Source organism: Streptopelia decaocto (assembly GCF_964273445.1).
Source record: "Streptopelia decaocto genome assembly, chromosome: 5".
NCBI lineage: Eukaryota > Metazoa > Chordata > Aves > Columbiformes > Columbidae > Streptopelia > Streptopelia decaocto.
Genome location: NC_138659.1, coordinates 51,436,573 through 51,451,290, shown reverse-complemented (window position 1 = coordinate 51,451,290; position 14,718 = coordinate 51,436,573). Strand labels below are relative to the sequence as shown.

Below are 14,718 nucleotides of genomic sequence, written 5' to 3'. Positions count from 1 at the left end.
TTAATGGAAATTGCTGGGGAAAGGAGCTCAGAAACCTCTGCAGCTGTCATAATGCAACATCACCTGTGCCAGCATGGCCTGAGCAGAGGATTTGCCACCAGCTATGGTCACAAGCAGTACAGACCGACTGCCACGAGCTCAGATGGACTGGGGACCCCAGGCAGGGAGGCTCTGCGTTGGAGGTTGTGCTTTACACTGGCTGTTGGCCTTAAGGTTGGCAGAGGTGACCTCGAGCTGCAGGGCTTTGGCACAAGGAGTGACTGGTGATGAACACCAGCGGGTCTAGACCTGGGTGTGCTGCCCTGTGGCTGTCCCTCTTGTGCCCGTGAAACCTCTGATGTTATTTGTTACAATGGTTGGGGTCTGGATGGCCCTGCAGCCTGTGATCTTCTATCTTTCTCAGTGGCAGGAGCACCCAAGTTGGTGTCCCCCACAGCTGGTGGCCTTGGTTCTCGTAGCCTCACGGCTCACACCAAGGCTCTGGTGTCCCTCAGCACGTGATTGTCTGAGACCACACTTTTATCTTGACCTTGTTCATGGGGAGTGTGCCTAAGTGCAGACCTGCCAAGGCTTCCTTGGGCACTGGGATGCCTCCGCCTCCTCCAGTGGCCTTGGCTGAAAGGGAGGGAGCAGTGGCTGAATGGCAAGGGTCCCAGTGTGGGACCCCCCTCCCCACCCGTCCAGACCAGAACACATGCATGGCAGCATCCCCAGTGAGTGAGAAAGTTATTACCCCATTTGAGCGGGAGGTGAAGGTGTGCAGCCCCCAGCTCTCACTGGGCAGAGGGCTGCAGTTAAAGCAGTCTGTCCACAGGGCTGTGATGGTCACCCACAGAGCGTACATGGGGTCAGAGCCCTTCAGGGCTGGTGGGGTCTCTCTGGGGCTGGTGGGGCTGGCCAGGGCCAGATGTGGTGCTAGTGTCCCCGCAATCCAGCCACCCAGCTTCCCTTGCTGTCCCACTCCTTCAGAGCAAGCCTTGGTGCCAGGCACAGCTGCGCTGGTCCCTGAGCAGTGCCAGTGGAAGGAGAGGACGTGACTTGCCCACCGTGCCACCCCCGCGAGAGGTGAGCGAGGCACGCTCTGCCGCGACCTGAATCAGGGGCGTCGCCTGAGGTGGGACAGAAAGAAGGGCAGGCAGGAGAAGCAGCAGCAAAGCGGGGGGGTCTGCGAAGTGCCTGGTGGAAAGGGTCGGATAGCGCAGCAGGGGCAGCGCGGCCGCAGCCTCGCTAGAGGGAGAGCTCCACCGCGGAGCTGCGGCTGCGTGGGAGGAGCGGGGAGCCCGCGGGGCCGCACCGCCCGGGCGGGGGATGCGCCGGGAGCCCAGCCTCTCCCCGGCCAGACCGCGGCTACTGGCGTGTGCTGGAGCGCCGGGGCCCTGCCAATAAGCTCCGCTGTGTTTCTTTATAAGGTCCCTTTTGTTACGGCAGCAGTCGGTGAGCCGGTGCCCCCCCCGACCCTCCTTCTCGAGGCCAGCGCAGGTCTGTCAGCTGGCCTGAGCTCCCAGTTGGCACTGGGCAAACTGGTGAGATGATGTCCTGAGGGCTGTACACAGTTTCGGGCCCAGTGGGGTGGATTTGGGGTGTGATGTGGGAGGGCTGAGCAGAAGAAGGAGGGCAATGAGGAAAGGATGGAGATAGGGGAAGGGAGGGATGGTGTGGGATGGGAGCACAGGAGGGGGACAAGGGTGGGTTGCAGGATTAAGAGGTGTCCCCAAAAGCACTGGCATGGCAAGAGATGGGGCACAAGCCTTGGGGGAGGAATTTCTCACAAGCATTTCTATGTTGAGCCATGAAGGGCAGCAGGAGCTGGGGCACAGGATGCGGTCACAATGCTGGGGGCTGGGGCAGGCGCTCCATGGCATGGAGGATGGGGGAAGCGTGGGAGGGTCCCAGGGCTGGCTAGGTTCAGGCACAACACATCCCCATGGGGTGCAGGCAGTCGTGTCAGGTGTTAATTCCAGCCCCTGGGTCTGACCCAGAGCCCACGGGCTGGGCTTTGCCCAAGGATCTGAGACACCCAGGTTTCCCTGCACTACCCCATGGCATCTGTGTCTCTGAAGGAAAAGACAACCCTCCACCCAGTAGGTGAGTAATCAGATTTTAAGACTTTCAGCTGGCTCCAGAAATTGTTTGGTGGGATTGCAGAGTTAGCACCTGTCCTCTGCAGAAGTGGTTGTACCTCCCAGAAGAGGGGCTGGTGGGATGGGGTGATGGAGAACAGGCAGGCGTCTGCAGAGAGAGCTGGTGCTGCAGAGGAGGCTCTGGAAGTCTGCAGAGAAACAGGACTGAGGAGGAGCACAGCTGCCCAAAGTTTGGTCCTACCTGGATCTGGCAGCAGTAATGCTGACAAGTGCTGCTGTGGCCGGGTGATTTGAGGACCACATTAGACTCCAGAGCTGCCAGAAAGCAGGACCAGCCCTGCCTGTGATTGGAGGCTGGCCCAGCTGACCTTCAAGTGTCCTCCCAGCCCTAACTTGAATTCTGCGAGGAATGAACCAGCCCAGATCCTGGCTGTCATAAATCAAAGTCACTCCACTGAGACCAATGGAGGGAACTGCATTTATTTAGCTCAGCCAAAGATCCGGTCTGGTACATTCTTAGCAGCAATATTAGGCAGGCTGGGCTTGCTTGGCAGAGGCATCAGGCATCTAGCCATGTGTGTGGGGCATTGGGAATTGAGTGCAGAGTGCTGCTCTCCCCCAGGCACGTGCCCCTCACACACTCGGACCAGGCTCCCTGCCCTGTCCCTTCATGGTGCAGGATGCAAAACAGCCTCCTGTGGGAAGCAAGTGGCACTTGGATTGTGGTTGGAGGTTTTGAGTTTCTTACGGAAGGTATCCACCTGTAAATGTGTCAGGCAGGACCCGGACAAACCAAGAGCTCAGCTGAGCACCCCCAGCTGTAACCAATGGCCACCCAGCCCACCATGCAGATACATCCCTGTTGGCAGCCAGGAGCTGGAGGTCAGCCCTCTGGAGCAGGCTTTGCTGAGATAGTGCCTTACTGCTGCCCCACATCCAGAGGAAATTGCTCCTGATTGCTGACAGCCATGGAGAGAATATTGTGCCAAGCATGCCCAGTTTGTGGTGGCAGGGTGGAGAGTACATTGGTGCTCCTGCAGTGACATGCCGCATTGCAGCCAGGGAAGGAGCTGTGGTCTCTTCTGCTGGACTCCAGGCAGTTGGCCAGAGGAGGAATATTGGGGTGAATGAGGATCTGGCTCCAGGAAAGGAGTATTTGGCCCTGAGAAGGAACATTTGGACCCTGGAGAAGTATCTGGCCCTGAAGAAGGAGTTTCTGTGGTGCACTGGCCATGAGCAGGACCATGGTCCCGCAGCTGCTCCCCAGGGCTGGGAACACAACCCCGTCCTTGCACTGAGCTGGGCTGGGAGGTGGTTGGGAAAGAGCCTCCGTCCCAGTGCAACCCATGAGCTGGATCATGCGCCTTCCTCACAAAGGTCCCCAGAAGTGCCTTGCTGCTTCTGACATAGATGCTGGGGACCCAGGCTCTCCAATGAACACCTCTGAGGGGGCAGGGGGCCAGCATGCCTGGTGACATGGTGGAAAGCAGGGCCTGTCCTAGGCAGGCAGCACAGAGAGGGATGAGCTAGCGCTGGGCACACTTGGGGATGACTCACTTCAGGCACGCTGAGAATGCTCGCACAATACCAAATTTGATCTTTGTTCCTTAAGTGCGGGACAGTTCTTGGGTTGAAAATGTATCTAATGTAGAAAATATTATCTCACTGTTTCTTCAAGCCAAACTGAAATGTCACTTTAGAAAGTACACTAAAAAAAACCCTACCCTGAGACATTAGCTCATTGGCAAGAAAATTAACATCACCTCAGTTGCCTCAGACATGGACACATCTCCTTGTTCTGATCTCCATTTGCTTGAAGACTGGGCACTTGGTTTTCACTCTTTAAGCTGCACATTCTCCAAGAGAGATGAGGCTTTGAGTGGTGACAAACGGTGCCATGAACAGGATGCTCCCAGCATATTGAGGCTAATAGTGCTTATTTAACAGTATGAGTGGCTGGAGTGTTGGAAGAAAACCTGTTTCATGGCATGGCTGGGGTCACTTGCACGGACTAGTGCAAGGCAATGCTTCACTGACGTAAAGCTCAATGTCAGAATGGGGACTTGGTGAGGGAGAGGACAGCAGATCACACTGGTACAGTTGGTTTAAGATCCAGGCTGTGATCCCTGCATGCCTATTGCAAGTAGCAATGCAAGAACTGCAGGCACAGGTTGGAAACCTGCAGGAAGATACAGATGTTGAAGGACAGAGAGGTTTTGAAGATGGCCCCATGCCTAGATGCTCAGCACTAGGTAGGAAAGCTGAGGAGCACAGCTTGGGAAGAGAGGTCATGGGGGGAGACTCAGAGCTCTATCTTTTCCCCCAGAGGCACCAGGAACTGGCCGTGTGAAGAGGACAATTTCTTAGGGAGGATGGGCAAGGTCCAGAAGGGTATCAGGAGTTTTCACTGATGGTGAATGAGAAAAAATGAAAAGGTCTTCAGAGAGCTACTGAACAGCCACTTGCTCTGGAGGGGCAGCTGGGCCATGGGGAGTGGTGGTGGGGTGGCCTTGGGTTTTGTAGCTCAGCCTGTGGCTGGAGAAGCATCCTTGGAGCTGCTGGACTGGGAAGGAGACAGTGCCCATGCCCCTGTGATTGCAGCTTGTCAGCTTTAGAGGCAAATACAGACATCACAGCCCATGGCTGGCCAGTGCCAGTTGCTGGGATGGATTAATCTCCTCTGCTGCTGGGAAGCAAAGAGCCTGTGAGCCCTGTCCTTGGTGGAGGACACAGTGGCTGCAGCTGCACGAGGAGCTGAAGTGGGGCTGAGACATGCCCAGCACTGGCCCAGCAGCACCAAGCCTTCCTCAGGGCGGCTTTGGCCCTGCCAGCCAGTGCTCCTGGACACAGCTGGAGGGCAGTGGGCACCAAGGTGCATGCTAGTGGCACCTTTGCATACAGCCACTCTGTTTTGGGAGGAGGAGAGGTTTGCTGTTTCCACCAGGGTGGTATGGGGTAATGGACGGACTCCCTGGGGAGAGCTGGGGCAAAATGGGCACAAGTCTGCCCTGGGCCACCCATCGAGGTCTTACCACAGTCACCATCTGCTGCTGCCAAGCTCAGCGCTGGTCCAAGCCAAGTGCATCTCCCTGAGGACTTGTGGGGCATCAGAGCTGTTTTCACCAGGGAAGTGTCTGGCCCACGGGTCTGAGTGCAGAGCAGCTTCCTCCACTGCACGCCGGCTGGAGATGTCAGGGTGCTGGGAAGAAGGTGCCTGAGAGTCCCCTGAGGCACAGGGCAGCCTGTCAGTGCTGTGCAGGGCTCCCCCGGGACAGGCAGCGCTGAGCAGCAGGGAGGCTCGTCCTTCATGGAAGAAGCAGAGCCTCAAGGAGATTGGCCTGGGTAATTGGCTCAGGAGAGCAGGCCTCTTAAAAGTCAATTAGAGACTTTTAAAAATAAATCAGACTGGAACATTGCGAGGACTGCCAGAAAGTTTGGGCGAGGTCAGAGTCGCTTAACGTTTGTTGTTGATTAGATTCAACTAGTTTTTTGGTTGGGATAACTTCTGCGTGGCTGAGTCAGCTTTGGGGGCTAAGCCAAGAACCGTTCTTAACGTGGCCATTTAAGGCGTGGTGGGCTGAGAGCTGATGGGCAGCCTGAAGAAGATAGTACACCCCCCTGGGAGACTGGGAGGGTTTCCTTCGTTTTCACCCTCTCTGTCTCAGTTTTCCCTTCCATTAAGTGCTTTGAAGTGGGTGGGTGGGAAAAGGCGAGTGAAAGAATTATAGTTGTCTTCTTTTGGGTAGAAACTGCGCTCAAGAGAGGAGCACAAGGAGTTTGTCCCGGTTAAAAAATGAGTGTGGATCTGTAGAACAGCATGTGATATGCACATGTTTCTGCTCCAAGTCTCTGCTACAGCTGAGCTTGGCAGAGCCTGAGCCCACAAATGCAGTTTCACAGGCTCAAGTTCGGGGACTTCAAAGCAGTTGTCCTGTCTCTCCACACGAGTTTGAATGCCTTGGCCTTGTCACCAGTCACTGCAGCTGTCCTGTCACCCCACCTCTCCTCCAGCTGCATCCCTAAACCTTCCCTTAGTTCCTTGACCTGCCCTCAAGTGTCTCTAACCAGGGTTGTTCATCCTGAGACCCAGCAAGTGAGCAGCTGGTCTCCAAAGCAGTTTGAGGAATCTGCATTTCCCAAGAGTGGGGAGAGGACCTGTAGGCAGGCTAATGTTGAGTGTCCCTTCCCATTGCAGTGACCACCCAATGAGCCAGCTGGTTTTGGACTCAGACTCAGAGATGGACAGCGTGGAGCAGCTGGCCCTGGGCAGCACAGACACCCTCTCCAACGGGCACAAGGCTGATGTGGAGGCTGCCAAGCGCCTGGCCAAGAGGCTCTACAACCTGGATGGCTTTAAAAAAGCAGATGTGGCCCGTCACTTGGGGAAGAAGTACGTGTGGGTATTCACAAGGAACGCCCATTCTGCAAGAGGCCCACCTGCATCCCTGGTGCACCTACAGCTGCTGCCCTTGCAGGGCACTGGTCTGGCAAGGAATAGCTGGCAGGAATCCTATGAAAGTCTGAACCCTATAAAGGTCTGAACACCCCAGAGACATCCAGGGTTTGGCACCTTTGTACCATGACTGCATCTTGGATGCTTCAGTAAGGTGTCAGGGCAAGGGGATGGCTAACTGACCTCTTGTGGGCCCCTCCAGCTCAAGCTTTTCCAGTTTCTCTTACATGCCCAGTATTTCCATTGGATCTGTGGGTGACCCCTCTGAGTTTTGTGGGAGTGTGAGGTGTCTCTGTCCCCAGAATGCTTCCCACAGCCCTGGGGAGCTCCCACCATCCTGGAATCCACCTCACCCCTGTGTGCCTTTGTTTGTCCCCACAGTCTGTTTGATCCCACACTCACTCCCCTCTTTTCTATTTCAGCAATGAGTTCAGCAGGATGGTGGCAGGGGAATATCTGAAGTTCTTTGTGTTCACAGGGATGAGCCTGGACCAGGCTCTCAGGTCAGAGCTGAGTGTATGTGTGTGTGTGTGTGTGTGTGTGTGTGTGTGTGTGTGTGTGTGTGGTGACCACCCGAGTGAGATCCCAGCATGCACCCTGCCCTCTGCACTCACACAGAGACCTGCAGAAGTAGGCAGACCCCAGTGCTCCCACCTGGAGATCCTCTTACCTCTTAAATAGGGGAGGTGATTCCCAAAGTGATCTCGCAGCCACACAACCAAGAAAGGGCTCCGCTAGTCTTACCTCAATGGTCAGTGCAGTTGGCTGGAGGTCTCTGCAATGTGCCAGCAGGGTATGGTGCTGTGGGCTTGGAGGGGACTCCTGTAGCAGGTTGGGTGGCATGTGTGACAGCAGAGCATCATCTGTCACACAGAGGGGTCTCCAGACCAGAAAGCACAGCTCCACTCCTGCACAGAGTGGGTTGGAGAAGCTGCTGGTGGGCATCATGTGTGACCAACGCTGCTGCTACTTCTACAGGTCCTTTCTAAAGGAGCTGGCCTTGATGGGAGAGACACAAGAGCGAGAGCGAGTGCTGGCTCATTTTTCCCAGCGCTATTACGAGTGCAACCCCAATGCCATCTCTTCAGAGGGTAAGCAGCTCTGTGTGTATGTGCGTGTGTTTCAAGCAAGACCATCCATTCGTCAGCTTGGTGAAGGTGTTCAAACTGAAACCAGAGAATGGGCTGAGAGCGTGTACTGAAGCCTTAGAAGACAGCCCCAGTTACAGAGATGTCATTTCTCTCAAATGGCGGGTGCTTTAGAATTATTTTTCTTTTAAACCCGCTCTGGTTGGATCATGCAAAATTAGGGCTCAACCCATCCTTAATTCTGACCTTGAGCAGATTAGCACAAGAGGCAAGAGAAGGCCCCTCTCACCAGATAGACCCCCGCTCTCAGACTCTCGGCTCAGGGAATAGTCAGGTGAGAAAACTCGGGTACTCAGCACTCAGGGTGGCACAGTCACCTACTTTGTACCGTTTCACGTCTTTGCGCCTCTCCTGTGTGTGTCCACGTGCTGGGTCTGCTCTGGGCTGGCTCTGGGGCAAGTGAGGTTTGGGCTGCCTGGCTGGCAGGAGGCTGTGCTGGTCCCACCTTGCCGTGCTGGGGGCTCTGCAGGATGAGCTGCAGCGTCACTGCCTGGCTGAGGGGGCTGCGGGCTTGGAAGGGATTTTGTGTGCTCAGGTTTGGGACCAGCTTTAATTCAGTGGCCTCCTACCTACTTGCCTGCGTGCTGCCAGCACCGCGCTGTCTGCTGTGTGCCCCACATGCCCAGAGTGGGAGGCTCAGGGCTGTTTTGTGGGCTCAGAGCCCCTGTGCCCTGCCTGAGACGCTGAGAGGCTGGAGCACCAGCTTCAGAGCCAAGCTAGGGGCTCTAATTCCTGTCCTGTGCTTATGCTGCAGATGGAGCCCACACCCTCACCTGCGCCCTGATGCTGCTAAACACAGATCTGCATGGACATGTAAGTTCCTGCTGCCATTGGCCCCTTCTGTCTCTGCACTTTCTGTCCCCACCACCCTGAACTGTAGGTGCTGGGGGAAGAGTGGGGACTTGCAAGGACAGAGCCATGTGAGTAGGAGGCACAGGACCCTGGGCCCATGAGGGCTGGTGACCCCTAACATGGCTGGTGAGGAGAGAGAAGAGCTGAATGAGAGGAGGGGCTGGTGAAGGAGATTGGAGCGTTGGAGGAGACACACTGAGCTGGAAGATGTGGAGGTGGGATGAGGACAGAAGGAGGAAGTGGGCAGGGGGAGAGAAGGTGGGAGTGGGACTTCAAAACCAGCTGCCCTCAGGAGCAGGTAGCACCCAGCTTAGAAAAAGGAGACTCCCAGAGTCTAGGCAAAGCCAGCAGCTTCACCACACCTGCAAGCAGCCTCCCTTAGACCTGGCTGGCCCGTCATCCCACTGTTGTTCTGTTCCTGGGCTGTATGACCCACTCCGGCCAGCACTGGCCCCTGGCCTGAAGGTAACCCTCATGTTTCTCTCCCTCAGAACATTGGAAAGAGAATGTCCTGCTCCGACTTCATTGGGAACTTGGAGGGACTCAATGGAGGTACTGACTTCCCCAAGGAGCTGCTCAAGGTAAATTCAGTCACTCTCCCTGACCAGCCAAGGGGCAGGAGCAAAAGTGAGAGCTTTGGGTAGGATCTCATGGATGGTTACATGGGAGGCAATGAATGTGTCTGTCCTCATACAGGAAATATGGTGGTTCATTGGCCTGCAGCTTTCCTCCTGTCTTGCTGGGGGGAACACGGGGCTGTCCCGTACCCCCAGGAGGATGGATGCCAGAGCTCTGGCTGTGGTCCTGGTGCCCTCACTGCTCTTGCTGTGCCTCCATTGCCAGCAAGGGGGCACATGTGGGGCAGTTGACTAGGGTTGGTTTGCCCAGCTGCAGACAGAGGTTTTGTGGCATTGGCCCCATGGTACTCAGCCCTTCCTGGCTCCCTGAAGCACTGAAGCCCAAAGCTGTGGCCATGCCCTGGGACTGGAGCTGTCTCCCATGTCACAGGGAATGTTTCTGATGACATGAGCAAGCCATGGCAATGGGGAGGGTGAGTTGGTGGTGAAAGCCCTGAAGCTGGGAACTCACTGCACTGGTGTGACTAGGGGACTCCTGCCTTCTCCCTGCCTGCCCCAGTTCCCAGCAGGGCTTGGCCAGGGTGGGCAATGTTCAGTGAGCACCTCCAGCCTTGGACTGCTGCACTTCTCTGGCATTGCCTGTTCTTGGGAGGGTTTTCTGAGCTGCCATTTGCCTGTCTTGGGCCCTGGGAATAGGTTTAGCTCCCATGGGATCTGCTGGGCAGAAACCATTGCCGTCAGTGCAGCACTACAGTTGGCAAATACTCATGATGTGGAAGATCAGTTCCCACAGGGTGCTGGACGGGGGGAGATGGTCGATGAAAAAAAGCAACTGAGGGTGAAAAGCTGAGCTCCCTTTTCAGCCTCTGTGGGTCTATTCCTAGCTGTGTCGCTCACCCCATCATTAAGAGGTTACCAGCAGCTCTCAATAGGGCTGTCCTCCCTCTCAGCCCACGCTTCACCAGTAAAAGGAGTTACTCAGAAAAAATTCTCCTCTAATTTTAAACTCAACTCCAGAAAAGGCTTTAAGCATCCGAAATGGAATAGGAACATCCAAAATGAGGGTCCCGAACACCTGTCCTCCAGTTCTACCGCTGCGCCTTGAAGCATCCGAGCTCCACAGGCTCCTCAGCGTGCTCCCCCTTGCAGCCTCCGGTGCCCCACTTTGGGTACCCACACTTCAGGCGCCACCCATGTTAAACTTCACCCCCCAAATTACCAACAGTTTAACCATGCAAGATCATGTTATCCCATCAGTTTCCAGCCAGTGGGAAATAGGGCAGTGAGCAAGTGCCACAAAGCTACAGGCTTTCTCTCATGGGTTGGGGCCAAGACCTTTATCAGGTGTAAGGCAGTGGAGGGCGGCTGCAGTGCTGCAGCACAGCCCTGCACAGCTCTGCCTGCACCCCAGCAGTGGGGAGGCTGCTCTGCTAAAAATGGCCTGTTCCTTCTGCAGCTGCGGTGCTTCCCACCGCCGCTTTTCAGCCGCCTCTGTATGGGAGCCGTGCTGAGGAGGGGGAATGAAAGGCAACACGAGGAACTGCATGTGGGGCAGGCTGCAGCTCCTCACCTGAAGCACTGCTCTGCTTTGGGGAGCCCCTGCCCATACAAGGGGGAGCAGGATCCCAGGGTGGGTGAGGTGGGGAAAGCACTGTTGGCCTGTGCTGGGGAGGGGGGCAGCAAGGAAAGGTGTCCGAAGGGGCTGTGCCTTTCCTGGGCAGCCTTTGCCAGGCTTGGCCAGAGAAGACACCCTCTCCTTTCTGCCAGCTGCTTTCAGCTGCCCTCCCTGTGGCAGCCTGTGCTGGTCCCATTTTTATCCCAGGTAGGATGCTGCCCCCTCAGCGGACCTGGCTGTCGGCTGTGCCTGGGGACTGAGGCTCCTGTGCAAGTGTGCCGCACAGCTGGCTGACTAATTTTAGCGCTCTGGGAGCACACGCATTTCCTAAGGGCAGCAGGGGAGGGGAAGGGCTGACGGGCTTCAGAGGAGCTTCCCAAAGCTAAGGGCTGGGTCTTGGGCAGTTCCACTAGTGCAGAAGAATGGTCCTGTGGGCTCTTCCCAACCCTGCCTGGGCAGATAGTGCAGATTGCTGCCCCACAAGCTTCAGAGCTGGGGGGCTTGAGGTAACCCCCACCCACAGCACTCCCTGCCAGGGAACAGAAACAGCAGGAATAGACCCATGCAGAGCCTGGGTGCTCCCCTCGTCTCTGACTGCGGGGAGTCCCAAGACAAACGCAGCACGATGCCTGAGAGCAGGTGGCAGCTTGAGTCAGACAAGAACTTTATCTGCTACTAGATAATACATGTAAACAATCCCAGTTTTATGCAGAAAAAATGAAAACACTTGAAAGCTTGTGCTTTCACAGCTGAGCACCACGTCCCCCTCACTGGCAGTGCCTCACCATGCCCTGCACGGCACTACTGCTGGAACTAAGGCAGTGATGTCTTACCGGCACTCAGCTCCTGCTGCTGGAAACACTTTCTTTTGGCTCTGAAACCTGCCCTGGAGAATCGTGCTTCACAGGCAGAGCTGCCCAGCTCTCCAGCTTGGGTGTTCTCCCTACCTGGGATAGGGAGCTGCACCAAGGATATAAGAACCCATATAATGTCGTGCCCAAGGATGCCCACGTCTGCAGGCTTGGACTCAAATTTCTGTGGCCAAACAAAGGCCGCTGCTGACCCTGCAAGGACAGAGGTGAAGTGGGACATGCTGGAGCTGGTGGTATTTTGGTTAGCTCTTGAGATGTTGTTCTCTTCTCTTCTCTTGTCAGTGTGATTCTAGCCCAGGCCCTGTGGGATTTCACTCACTGTTGCTGGTTGTCTGTCATATTTCAGATGTGGATTTGGCCTTTACATGATTGATTGTTTTGCGGAGCCTTAGGTCTTCCCCTCCTTCCTTAACCTTTTAGCTTAACCTTATTCTTCGCTGGCCAGTACCAGCACAGTAGGGCCAAATCAGGCCACATTTCTCCACAGCGCTGCTTAGTGATTGCAGGAGTGAGCCAAATTTGTGCTGCCTTTCAGCCCAGGAGCAAGAACACTTCACAGATGTTAATGAATTAAACCTGACAATGCAGTCGGGTCTGGGGGAGGAAGGTAGGATGTGCCCCCACCTTCCAGCTTGAAGGCACAACTGCAGGGCTCACACACTCAGAGTGCTGGGTAAGTGATTAGCAATGTGGGAAGAAAGCCCTGGCTCCCACCTCTGAGCTGTAATCACAGGAATGATTGCTCAGTCTAATCCCACAGGCTATGTCTTTTTTTTTCTGTTTCTCCTGGGAGTGATACGCTGCTCTCCCCGTCTCTTGTGGCTCTTCCCGGCCTCAAGGGCAGCCCAGTATGTCTGATGCACCAGGCACCCATTCCCCCTCCCTCACAAGTTTTGCTCAGTGATCGCTATGCCAAGCAGTTAAGACAGAGTGGAAAATTTCCCTTTCTCCACTGGCCACATCTCCTACTCAGTCAGGCCTGACTAAATAACACATTGATCCTTGTATCTTCAGCAAGGATACCCAGTCCTTTGCTTATTCATGGGAACAGCTGATGGGAGCATCTACATCCTGCCCTTAACCAGCTGGGCAGCTCTAGCTACTGATTTCTCTGGCCTGACCTCGAAGAAATGGGCAGGAGAGTTAAGTGTGGGGTGGACGCTGAAGACGAAAGGTCTGAGATCTACCAGCTCAGCCCTTTGGAAGTCCCTGGTGCAAGCTGGGCTGCAGCAGCAGCTCTGAAGCCTACCTAGTTGGCAGAGTGGAGGTGCTGCCCGCCCGATGGAGCCCAGGAGGCCCTCGAGATGTCACCGGCCACCTGCTCCCGCTCTCGCTGCTGGGGCGGAAAGGGGGCAGGGAGGGCCAGCTGATGCAGCGGGGGCAGCTCCGGCAGCTCGTGTGGCATCAGCGCCGTGGCTGCTGCCCCGCGGCGCGGGCTGCCCGCCGCTGTCCCCGCGGGACCGGCTCGGCTCGGCCCCGCTCGGTTCGGCTCGGCCGGGCGCCGCGGGTCGCCATTGGCTGCGGCGGGCGGGGCGGGGCGGGGCCCCGCCTCTGTCGGGCAGCAGCCGCCGAGCCCTGCCCGGCCCGGCCCGGCTTCAACAGGCGGCGGCGGAGCGGGCCGCGGCAGGCAGGGCAGGCAGGGCCGGGCAGGGCCGCCGGGCACCCCGCCGCCCTCCCCCCGCCGCCGCCGGCAGGATGATCGGCGTCAACAGCATCAACAGCAGCGCGGGGCGCATGCGGTCCCGCTCCATGTGCTCGGTGCGCTACGGGCGCAACTACCGCGGCGTGGAGACCTTCTGCTACGGCTGGCCCCAGCGCTCCCGCACCCTCAAGCCGGTGCTCTACACCGACCTGGTGGTCAGCCGCCTCCAGAACCGCCGCAAGAAGAAGCCGGTAAGCGGCGGGCCGGGGGAGCGCGGGGTGCCGCGGAGGGATGCGCAGCGCCCTGCGCGCCGGCGGGAACACGGGCGGGCGGGCGGACAGACGGACGGACATGCCCGGACAGCCACCTGACTCCCCCGTTGCGAGAGCCTCAGCCTTGGTATGGATCTAGCGAGCAGCCAGCCTCATCTCCCTCCCCAGCCTGATTTCTGCGGAGCCGGGTTCCCATCAGCCACCCTCCGCCCGAGGGTCCCCGCCTCCAACCCCCCAGCCCACCCCGAGCACGGGGCTAGCAGGAGCACGGCAAGACCCGGGTGACATTGCGCCACTTACGATGGCTTGACAGCAACGCTTGCTCGAAAACATTGCTGGGAGAAGAATCCAGGACAGAGCCGTACCGCTGGGACCAGCCCTCCAGCTTAGCTTAAGTGACAAGCTCTGCGGGCTCCTCGCCAAGGGCTGTGCTGAGCCCTGCCAGCCCGGCTGGGGCACACTGGCACCCGGCTGGAGTGGCAGGGAGAGCTGCAAGGCAGCATAGAGGGGCAACACTGCAGCCCAGGCTCCCAGCCGAGCAGAGCTAGAGAGGAAGGAGTGGCTGCCTGGACAAAAAAGGGCTTTTTACTGCCAAGAGCTTCCTCGCTGTGAGCCAGCATCCGTTTTGGAGGTATTATCCTGGTGTGTGTCAGTCTGAGGTGGGGAGAAGCATACAGGCTGTCTCTGGGCACATCCTACCTCGGTTGGGTGCCTGCCTTTGGTGTAGCAGGGAAAGAAGAGTCCTCACCGGTCCCTGCGCTGCAGGCAGGGTGGGGCAAGGCAGGCAGGGGTACCCCAGAGCCACCTGGGCTGCCCCCATGGTCAAAGCCAGCCCAGTGGAGACATCAGAGCCATGCCAAGCGACGATGCTGTCGTAGCGCAGTACAGTCTGGGGGCAGCATTAAGTTGTGACGCACTCGAATGGAAATATGCAGTTGGAAGGGAGACGCTCAGTTGCTGCTTGCTGCGCTGTGGGGATGTGCTGGGAGGGATAGATGGGTCTGCTGTCCTGGGGTGGGTAGTCAGCTGGGCAAGGAATGTTTTAAAAGATGTTGGTGCTGCTTATGATGTTGTTGAGTTGAAAGCATGGGGCAGGGGTGGGTAGCTGGCTCCTGCTGCTTGCTACTTATGCCTGCAGCAGGGTGGAAGGTGACACCACACAGAACACTGTCCCCAGGGCAGCCCACCCAATGGGGAAAAAAGTC

At 57.0% G+C, this 14,718-nt stretch overlaps 1 protein-coding gene across 1 annotated transcript in view; it reads left to right on the top strand.

Annotated features, from left to right (window-relative positions):
- PSD (pleckstrin and Sec7 domain containing) overlaps window positions 1–14,718 on the top strand; it is a 38,253-nt gene that overhangs the window by 12,988 nt on the left and 10,547 nt on the right. The window contains exons 6-10 of the mRNA XM_082054312.1: window positions 6,277–6,471; window positions 6,957–7,037; window positions 7,513–7,625; window positions 8,437–8,495; window positions 9,026–9,115. Coding sequence (XP_081910438.1) covers window positions 6,277–6,471; window positions 6,957–7,037; window positions 7,513–7,625; window positions 8,437–8,495; window positions 9,026–9,115 — 538 coding nt within the window. The remainder of the gene's footprint in view (window positions 1–6,276; window positions 6,472–6,956; window positions 7,038–7,512; window positions 7,626–8,436; window positions 8,496–9,025; window positions 9,116–14,718) is intronic.